The sequence below is a fragment of the Onychomys torridus genome, chromosome 4 (assembly GCF_903995425.1).
Source record: "Onychomys torridus chromosome 4, mOncTor1.1, whole genome shotgun sequence".
NCBI lineage: Eukaryota > Metazoa > Chordata > Mammalia > Rodentia > Cricetidae > Onychomys > Onychomys torridus.
Window position 1 is genome coordinate 136,169,081 of NC_050446.1, and position 11,071 is coordinate 136,180,151.

Genomic DNA, 11,071 nt, shown 5'->3' on the forward strand with positions numbered 1-11,071 from the left:
TTCTTTATTTTTAATTATGCATATTTGTGGGTAGGGGTGGGGGTGAGACATGTGTACATGAGTCCTACACCAGTAGAGGCTAGAAAAGGACATCAGATTCTGTGGAGCTGGAGTTACAGGTGGTTGCAAACCATTTTCTGTGGGTGATGGGAATTAAACTCTAGTCCTCTGCAATGAACCATGAGCCATCTCTTTAGTCCCATATTCAAACTTTTGAACTTATTAAGAAGGCTTCTTGCTCAGCGATGGTCTAGAGGCCAGAGAAAAGAGGCATGGGTTCTGAAAGGTCGATGACCCACTTTACTGGAGCCTGGTGGACACGATGAGTAGGTGGCACAGCTCTCGTCCAACTGAGCTAAGCTGTGCCTCTGCTCATGCACTAAGTGCCAGCTGTGTCTGTCTGAGCAGTGTTGGGGTCATGCTATCAAACCAAATAAACAAAGATACCAGCTCTTAGGAGGGTGCTTCCTGCAGCCTTTCATTTGCTGGTTCTTTGAACTTGACTTTCACACATAGATAATAGCTAAAAATTCCACATAATGGTGGGACTCAGCCTTGCCCATACAACACAAGGAACCTAGAATACTGAAATTACCTTGTATTCTATCTGTCTGAAAACACAGACCCTGTCAATAGACCTTGACCCTCGCTGCAGAGGAGATGGGTCAACTTTGATCCTGAAAGTGGGTCCAGACGGGGAACAGCTGTGACTCCCCACAACCCACTCTGGTTTCCTGATCCCAACACAGTAGGAATTAATGCTTCTCAAGCTTTGCTTGCTTGTAGATATGTGGGGCTTCAATGTGTCAGTGTGGGACTTGAGCCATTAGGATTATGGCTGGGTCACCTATGGACACAGCTGGATCCAGATTTGATCTTTGTATAAGGTGCTCAGTGACATGCTGTTTAGAAAGGGCTCCTGTTCAGGAAGCATGGGTTGAAGATGCAAACTTGCAACTAAAGATTCTGCTGTTGAGTCTTCCTGGCTCAGAGCAGAAAGAATACTCCAGAAGGGTCCAGGAGCATGGTCACTGGGGTGCCCCCTATGAGGGCCTACACCATCCTTGTGCACAGCCAGGCCTTCTGGATGGCATTTTCCTAGCTGGTTTTAAGCAAATACTTTGTCATAATATTTGTGCTAAGTTGCCATTTATGATTTTTTTTTTTAAAGCTTTGACACTATCGCAAAAGAAAGCTTTGGAGACAAGGCTGGCTTAGCCAAAAGGTCAGAACTAGAAAACCAAACATGAGCTCCAGTTGCCTTTGAGATGGCCTCTCCAGGTGACTGCAACTCTTGTTGTCTATATAATACATATTAGTGTGGTCACTGGCTATGGCCCTCCTCTGGGGAACCCCCTGATAGAGGAGGCCAGATGGCACTACTGGTGATTGGGTCTAGGTGAGACACCACAGGGCAGTGAGGTGTGGGCCTGATACATCCCAGTGCTATTACTTCCTAACCATGTCACAGACAAGCAGGTCCTACCCTGCCCCTGCTCATTTAGCTGGTGCACAGTGTCTGTCAGAGAACAAATCTAGTCTCATCTGGGGTAGTTTTCAAGCCTGCCTTACCTGCACAGTCCATGGGCAATCAACCAGAACCCATCAGTGCAGATTTAGGTTTCCCTTCAACAAAGGAAGAAGCCAAGGCTCAGAAAGGCAGAGACACTTGCCCAAATATTAAAGGCCTGTTCAACCCCTACAGCCTCTGAGCCTGCTGTACAGGTTTTTAGCAAGGGGACATAGTTGTTTCCTTTGAAGACCAAATGTTTAAACACTGCTTTTCATGTGTTAAGATTCTGTAGTGACAAGACCAGCTTTCGTTTGAGCAGGCGAGCCCAAAGCAGGTTGAAAGTATAAATCTGAGGGTCTCCCTGCTGGCTGAGCCTAGGTCTCAGGTCAAGTTTGGATCCCTGGTCTGAGTCATGTCTCTCATTACCCACTGACTCCCCATCGCCCACTCAGGTTTCCTAGTTCCAGCACAACAGATGCAGCCGGCTGGGTCCATGCAGGAGTGCAATCCCTGAACCTTCTGCCCTGCCCCTTGGACTCCGCAGGATCCCGTGTGAGTTGTCTGGAAGAGGAGTTCAGGCCCCTAAGAGGACCAAGTGGGGAAATAGAGGCAAGGGCCCTGGGGAAAGCAAGATGGCAGCAAGCCTGGAAGCTCTTGCCAGGGTCCCTGCCAAGAAGAACAAGATGCAAAGACTTTTGTTCCGTTGGTCCAAGACAGGGGTCCCCTGGGAAAAGCTGAACTGGGCTGAGTGCACAGGCTGTAGTGTTTCCTGCAAGGACAGATGCCTCTTTGTGACACCCAAAAGCCTGCCCTGCCTCTCTAAGCCCTACAGGGCCCTAACTCTGAGAGTGACTGCTAGTGACCAAATCCAGGTGACTCCAAGAGGACAGAGAGGCCCACCATACCCAAGGGCAGCTGAGGACCACAGAATTGCCTGGGCCTGGAGAGCTTGGGTTGCTCTGCCTTCCTGCTCTCTGCTTCCCTCACCCAACCCCGCACAGGCTAGAGCTTATGGCACCCTGCAGGCACCCAGAAGGGAGGGGGTCTAGCCTGCTGTACAAAGGCCTGCCGTACTAGGAAGGTGCAGCCACTTTCTCCGCCTTCCCTGAGTATACATACCCCCAGTATCCCCGCGCGGGAGCTGGAGGCGACATGGGGTAGCTTCCTTTTGGGGGTGGGAGAAGTTGGGAAGGGAAGACTGTGCTGCCCCAGAGAGGCAGAAAGGAAAGATCCAATATTCCTCATTCTGCGGCACCCATAAGGAATCCTGATTCCCTGAGGTGCTCATCCCAGCCCAGGTTGTCCCCAGGAGCAAGCAGGGGGGCTACAGTCAGCCAGTACCAGGGTGGGGAGGGGACAGTGGCTGGGGCCGCCTCTCTGCTTCTCCAACTCCCTCCTCCTCTGAGGGCGCGCCGCGCAGCCGCCAGCTCAGTGAAGGCGCGAGGAGCCCCGCAGGCTCCGGCGCAGCAGGAGGTGTGCGAAGTCGGGGTGCGGGGAGAGCTCGAAGCAGAAAAGAGAGAACGAGGGTGAGCACGCTGAGCAGCCGTGAGTGCGCTCCGCTCTGCGCCACAGGATCGCCTGACGAAGCACAAGCCAGCAGGGTCTCCGTCCTGAGGACATTGCTACCACCCAGGCATTCAGAGAACCAACCACATAGAATCTGAAGGTCAAAGCAGCCCCAGTCTGGGACCGAGGAAGAGAGGAACCAGAACGCAGATCCCAGACTCTGGAGAAGAAAGGAGAGTGGATCCCGGAGACAGCACGTCGCGAGCCCCAGAGCTCCCAGGATTGTGCGCTTCGCCGCTGGACGGCACGCCCCCCTTAGCTTCTGCACTCTCCCCTCTAGGCACCTCCTCACCTGCCCCAGTGGAACTTTCACCCGCAGGGGTGCAGGACAAAGCCACGCACCCGGCGCCCACCATGCGCCTCAACAGCTCGGTGCTGCAGGGCGCCCCTGGTGAACCCGGCGCCCAGCCCTTCCCTTGGCCGCAATCAGGACTGGAGGCGATGCTCTTGGCGCTCGGCTTGGGCAATGGCTCTGGCAACACCTCGGAATCCGTCCTGGCAGCGCCCAACAGCGACCTGGACGTGAACACTGATATCTATTCCAAGGTGCTGGTGACTACTGTATACCTGGCGCTCTTTGTGGTGGGCACTGTGGGCAACTCAGTGACAGCCTTCACTCTGGCGCGGAAGAAGTCTCTGCAGAGCTTGCAGAGCACTGTGCATTACCACCTGGGCAGCCTGGCACTGTCCGACTTGCTCATCCTGCTGCTGGCCATGCCTGTGGAGCTGTACAACTTTATCTGGGTGCACCATCCCTGGGCCTTTGGGGATGCCGGCTGTCGTGGCTACTATTTCCTGCGTGATGCCTGCACCTATGCCACAGCCCTAAATGTGGCTAGCCTGAGTGTGGAGCGGTACTTGGCCATCTGCCATCCCTTCAAGGCCAAGACCCTCATGTCCCGCAGCCGCACCAAGAAATTCATCAGTGCCATATGGCTAGCTTCGGGGTTGCTAGCTGTGCCCATGCTCTTCACCATGGGCCTGCAGAACCGCAGTGCTGATGGCCAGCACCCTGGTGGCTTAGTGTGCACACCCATTGTGGACACAGCCACAGTCAAGGTCGTCATCCAGGTAAGAGTGTCTAAGTGGGGATTGTGTGCTATGCCAATTAGAGAGCATAATAGGGCAGCCACTGTTCCCAGATATCTGGCTGTTTCTTTCCATTGGAACCACACAGAGACTTTTAGCAGTGTCACCTTAAGGCCCCAGTGAGTCAAGGCACCACCCGGGCAGACACAGCAGTGTTGCCTCATGGAAAGACTGTACCTCAGCAGCACTTTCTTCTCCCCTGTCTCAAAGTAGGCCCAGTGACATCATCCTGAGTACTGACAGAGCTCAGCAAGGCTGCTCCTAGGAGGCTGGGAAGGGGCAGAACACCTCCAGCAGCTCATCCCTTCTTCCTTAACTTTTCACTCACAGTTGCCTGCCCCACCCTACTTCTTCCCCTCCTGTTGAAGGGGGCTTGAGCCCCAGCAGTGACTTCCCTCTATCTACTGCAATATGAGGACACTCTCAGGGGAGAGGGCTGTCATCAGCCTTTTAAGAGGTTACAATGTCTGACCCACAGGCTACCCCCCAACCCCAATGCCTTCTGGTTGCCTCTCCTGGACCCAAACTCAGGAGCTGGAGCTTTAACCTTGGACATGTCCCTAGGTGAGTTGTAATTTACCCATCTGAGAAATGAAATGGTCATAACATTGAAGAGAGACCTAGGAGAGGGGTTCCCAAGTCCCCCAGGGTGCCGAAGCACTTCCAGGCAGTGCCCTTACTGCTGCTAGTGGTAATGTGTCTGCAGAGCAGTTTGGGGTGACTGGGTGTGGTGAGGCAAGTATGATTGAGGAGGGTATCCGCAGGGGAAGCTGGAGCAGAAATAACACTTTAAACATTGTGGTGCCAACGTCCAGAAGCTAAAGCAAGAGGCTTCCAAGTTGGAGGCAAGCCTAGGCTACATAGTGAGACCCTGTCTGGAAAACAAGAAAAAAGAAAAAAAGGAAAGAATTACGATTTGAATAATTTCTTGGCCCCAGACCCTGGGCAACCATGGAGGTACAGGGAGGGTTCTCCTTCACCTCTGGGTGGGCAAAGAAGGCAGAGAATGAGACGGTCTGGACAGGGGTTCCTGCTATGTTAGCTGTCCATGCCTATCACTTTCCTCACCAAGCCATCATAGCTTCCTACACCCACCCAGCAGGATTCCATCGTCACTTTAGAAGCCACATGGCATGTCCAGGTGCCACCCAGAAACTAGCAATGCTGGGTGGGTTGTAATCAGCATTCCAACTACTCTGGGCAGTATTTAACTCAACAGGTCTTCTCTGAGGTGGGCCATGAGGCCGGAAATACACTTGTGCTACAAGTGTCCCTGTATGAGGCCCTTCCTGAGATGCCGCTCTTAGCAGGGGTAAGTCAGTGCTCAGCTTCTCTATCAAGACCTTGGGCCTTGAGACAAGCACACTCGGTGGGTGTTCACATTCAATAGGTGCTTTGTGTGGTGAACAGTGGGTAATCGCCATGGCTTCTCACTTCCTTTGAGGCTTGTTTCTTCCTTTAGGCAAAATTTAATCAATTTTGTAGGAAGGGAGCCTAGGGACAGCAGCCTCTCCACCTGTAGGGCCTCAGCAAGAGGCAAGCACAACTCATCCTTACCTTCTGAGGTTCCTGCAGAACCTGTTGGAGCTACAGAAGTGGATCCCCATATGACAGGGTGTGTCCACCCTCCCAAAGCTCTGATGGATGGGACTTGTCATTGCTTGGCAGCTTGGGGGCCTGTTTGACAGCATCCTGGTCATTGCCCATCAGTAAAGCTTGTTGAATGCCCACCCTACGCCAGGCCCCTCTGTAGCTGTCATGGTATTGGCTGAGAGTTTACTAAGTGCCTGGTGGCTGCCTTCGTATGAGCCCCTGCAGAACAGGGGCTTCCATTTTCCCTTAGAAGACTTAGCCTCATTTTTGGAGTGACTGATTACAGCATGTTCTTCGTCCATGTGATATTAACAGTTGACCAGGCCTCTCTGGCTGGGAACACAAGCTGTTCTAGGTGTTTGATGAGACCATTCCTCTCTCATCCCTCCTGCACCACTATTCACCATCTGAAGATGTGTTTTGTTTCCTGGCATTGTGGGGTTTGTGGTGCCCACCAGGATGTCTGGGTACCTGAAGCAGATCTGAATGGATAGCTTCTGCTCTACTGAGTCCCCAGTCAGGGCTAGCTATCCCATGTCTCCATCCCCAGGACCATATTTGGAATGACCTGTTGGCCTCTTTCCATACAGGGACATCTCCCTGCCTTAGCACCTGCTGTGAGGACTGACTACTCCGCACACTTTAAGGATTCCATCTCATGCTCTTGTAAATCAGAAGTATTCAAAAATGAGCTGAGAGTTAGGTGGTAAAACTTCTGAGCAACTGAGAACAGTCACTGTTCAGAGGCCATGTGTTTGGGGTGTAGCAGGATGGGGTGGGGCTGGGCAGGCAGTGGAAGAAGCAAAACAGCAGGTGAAGCCTGGTACCTAGCTTCTCCCAAAGGCTTGAGACCTGCCTCTATACCAGTGACAGGAGGAAGATCTGGGGACTTCATGGAGTCCAAAGGTTCCCCAAGGCTGTCACCTGCCCAATCCTGAGCCATACGTGGCCCTGATGCCACCCAGGCCAGTTTCCTGTCTGACTATAACTGTTCTGCTCCCTGCTCTGACCTGCTCTATAACTGTCTGTAGTTCTCTGTTGCTGACCTTGAAGCTTGTGTCCCAGACTATAGCTTATATAAGCCCTGTGTCCACGTGTCCAGGTACTGGACAGGTACTGAATATGCACACATGGGAAGAAAGGTGAGCCCATGGACTGTGTCCATCCTCCCCAATTCCCAACCACTCAGGTATCCTTGAATGCCTCTTTTCCAGTGAAAATGAAGTATTCCTTTAGATGCAGCATCATTGCTGGATAGAGTGCATACTCCCTCCCTGGGACAGGAGAGGCTGCACTTCACAGGGAGAGGTGGTGCCTACAGCCGCTGCCTAAAATCTACAGCAGATCGATTGCAAGGTGACACGGGGAGCACCCAGGCTGGCCAGGGATGATTAGGAAAAGAGAAGCACTTTGACTCCACAAAGAAGAACGCTGGTTCTAATGGTTTACAGAAACAGTCTGGGGGAAAGGTCACAGGTGTGTAGGTGAAGCAATAGTGAACACTGGTTATTAATCTCTTTTATATACTTGCAGTGTTTCATGATCAAAGTTTGTTGTTGTTTTTTAATTACTGTGTGTATGCTCGCACACACTCAAGTGGAGGTATATGCACGTGGAGCTCAGAAAATAACTTTGAGGAGTCGGCTCTCCCCTTCCACTGTGAGGCCCTGGAGTCACACACACAAGTTGTCAGGTTTGCGCAGTGAGCACTTTTACCCAACTGAGCAATCTTGCCATCCTGATGACTAAAGGTTCTTTTGTTTTGTTTTTTGAGACAGGGTTTTGCTATGTTACTCTGGTTGTCCTGGAACTCACTCTGTAGACCAGGCTGTCCTTGAACTCACTGAGATCTACCTGCCTCTGCCTCCCGAGTGCCTCCCAGGATTAAAGGCTTGTGCCACCATGCCCAGCCTGATGATTGAAGTTGTTTATTATTATTATTATTATTATTATTATTATTATTATTATTATTAACTATTTTACTAATGTGTATGTAAGGTTGCATGTGGTTGTACCCTGGAGCTGGAGTTACAGGGCTGTGAGCCACCTGATGTAGGAGGCATTCTTAACCACTGAGCCATCTCTCCCACCCCTGGTCAAAGCTTTTAAAAGCCCAACAACATGCTATATATCGCGGACATAGTGGTGCATATCTGTAATCTCAGCTTTCAGGAGACTAAAACTGGGCTATCTAGGAAAACCTGGTCAGAGGGACTGGGGTGGAACTTGATTTATGAAATCTGGTGTTCAGTCTATAGACTGTAACTGAGCATCCCAGGAAGGTTCTAAGGCTATGGGGAGCAAGGGAGATTGAGATGGTCTCCCAGGAGGAGGTAACCCTCACCTTAAGAACAGGTTATCTGTCCTTATTGCTGGCCTGGCCTAGCCCGGCAGGACATGAAGGATGGGGACATGCAGGCGATCCAGGTGGGGTCCACACTGAGACCTTGCTTCTCAGAAAGCAGCAGGGGCAGGGTCATGTAGTCATGTCAATCAGGTGACTTGAGAGAGCACTTGTCCAATGTATCCATCTGACTCTTGGTGCTTCTGCTGGGAATAAGGGTCAGTGTCTCTGGGAGATGAATGAAGAAAAGGGAGCTTTTTCCTGGAGGAAAAAGTCTTCTCCACAGCAGCTCAGGGGCTATACATGTAGTTCCTGTAATATCCAAGTGCTGGGCTCGTAGGCCTTATCCTCAGACTGATAATTTTCTTGAAGACTGTTCATCCTTGAGGCCTTCATCTGCCACCCTGTTGCAGGGTGCCAAGGACAGTGGGGATGTTCTCTGAGCCTCATATCATAGTCTCAATATGTTGTACTGGGAGGCAAGGACTCTGGTTGATCAAGTCTGATAATGTGACAGAGATGCTCCCATGATCACATTCAAACAGTGAGGCCCCAGGGCCAGCCTGACATGGAGGGCACTGCCATCATATCAGACCATATACCAGGATTAGAGATCTGTCTGTCTGCATTTCCTGAACCATAGTTCTACAACCTCGTATGACTTTCTGTTTGTATTTAAAGGAAGGAGAGATTCTCAAGCCCGTTGCTCACTAAGTTGCCATCAGTCAGTGTTTTATCACAGACACAGAAAGAAAAGTAGAACAGGGCTTTGATTAGATTGGCCAAGTTGAAAGGACCCTTTACCTTCTTTAAGCCAGACGACCACCTGTGTCCTTTGGAGGCCACTTTGTCAGTGCCAGGGCTGGTTTGGAGGGCAAACCAGATACAGATAGTGACTTGGCAGATACTCCAGCACCTGAGCCATTATTCAGGGATGGACAGTTTGGGGGACACCCCAGAGCAGCAGTCTGGAGCTGGGTTCAAATCTCCACTCTATAGATGAACAGCTACAGGAGCCAGGACACTTAGTTTCCTCATGTGCCAATGGTGGATGAGTTAGTTCATGTTAGACACTTGCAGTTGCCAGGGACTAGAAGAGCTCTCAATTCACAATGTGCAGAATTCCCTCCCACTCCAAGGAACAACAAAGATACAGCAGATTCATAGGCAGGCGAGGCCTCTTTGTAGAACAGTGGAACACAAGACACAATTACTCCTAGGACACTTTCTTTCCCGGAGCCTGAGAGCAGTTCCATCATCCATCTTTGACACCCCCACACGGTTCACACGACACTAGGTCAGGGAACACAGCCAGCTGGCCAGCATCTATTTACCTCCTTTAAGAGATACTTGCTGTCTGAGGCAGAGTCCAGGACCAGGTGTCTCCGGCAGCTTATTCTAAGGAATCCTGCTCTGAGAATGTGGAGGAGTTAAAATGGGAAACACAGCTTAGTAGGTCAAAGAAGGTCTCTCGTAGGCTGCCAGGAAGTGGTGTGCAGTGTCAGAGAAAAGGGAAGGACAAGCACAAAGGGTCTGGGACAGAGGCGTGCTGTGTGTGCCTGAGGAACTGGGAGGAAGCTGGGGTGGCTGGAGCCATGAGCATTAACGGACAGATGATGCTGTGGCTTTTACTCCAGGAAATGAGCAGTAGCAAGCTTCCCAGCAGAACAGCATGGAGGCATAATGTTTTAAGGGTACATGTCTGTCTTTCTGCCTTTCAGGAAACAATGTTGGGACAGTAAGAGTAGTGAGGAAGCAGCTGCCTTATTCCATTATTCCAGAAGAGAAGCTTGGGCTGGGCCTGGGAGGGAGCAAACAAAGGCCTGACTCCAGACCCATAATTTCACTCTCTCTCTCTCCCTCTCTCCCTCTCTCCCTCTCTCTCTCTCTCTCTCTCTCTCTCTCTCTCTCTCTCTCTCTCTCTCTCTCCTCTTCCTCTACTTCCTCCTCCTCTTCTTCTTCCTCTCTCTCACCCACATGGCAGCTCACAACTGTCTGTAACTCCAGTTCCAGGGGATCTGACACCTTCACACAGACATGAATGCAAGCAAAACACTAATGCAAATAAAATGAAAATAAATAAAATTTTTTTAAAGAAAAAAAATCAACTTCCAAGGCTAGAGAAATGTCTCAGTGGTTAAGAGCACTGGCAGCTAGTCTAGATTTCTGAGGTTCAATTTCCAGCACCCACATAGCAGCACACAATTACCTGTAACTCAGTCCTAGGGGATCTGACATGGCCTCTGGACTCCTTAGGCGCTGTATGTATGGTGAAGAAGTGGTGCACAGGCAGGCACACATTGAGGCAAACACACATACACATAACAACTTTCAGTTTCTCTATTGTGTCTCCAATTTAATTTATATTAATTTTTTCATTTCTTAAGTCCGCTTCCTTTGAGTTTAATTTGTTCTTCTTTCCCTGGACTGATGGGCTGCTTTTCTTGTTTTGTTTTCTGAAATAGAGTCTCACTCCATAGCCCAGGCTGAGCTTACACTTGCAGCAATCCTCCTGCCTTAACCCAGGATTACAGTGTAACCCACCACACCCTGTTTATTAGTCTAGACTTCTTTTTTTTTTTTTTTTATGGTTTTTCGAGACAGGGTTTCTCTGTGTAGCTTTGCGCCTTTCCTGGAACTCACTTGGTAGCCCAGGCTGGCCTTGAACTCACAGAGATCTGCCTGCCTCTGCCTCCCGAGTGCTGGGATTAAAGGCATGCGCCACCACTGTCCGGCTAGTCTAGACTTCTTATGGTAAAAACTTAGATTGGTTGTTTAAAGAACTTCATTTTATATATATACATATTGTTATAAATATATGTATATATTGTTGTTGAACATATATGTATGTGTGTGTGTGTGTGTGTGTGTATTTTATAGTTGTTGGTGGTGGTTTTTGTTTTGTTTTGTTTTGTTGAGATAGGGTGTCTCTGTGTAGCCCTGTTTGTCCTGGAACTCACTCTGTA

At 50.2% G+C, this 11,071-nt stretch overlaps 1 protein-coding gene across 1 annotated transcript in view; it reads left to right on the top strand.

The window, feature by feature from the left end:
- Positions 1–2,946: 2,946 nt before the first annotated feature.
- The window catches only part of Ntsr1 (neurotensin receptor 1), a 46,757-nt gene continuing 38,632 nt past the window's right edge, over positions 2,947–11,071 (top strand). Inside the window, exon 1 of the mRNA XM_036183067.1 lies at positions 2,947–4,150. Within this exon, the coding sequence (XP_036038960.1) occupies positions 3,434–4,150 (717 nt within the window). The 5' untranslated portion in view covers positions 2,947–3,433. The remainder of the gene's footprint in view (positions 4,151–11,071) is intronic.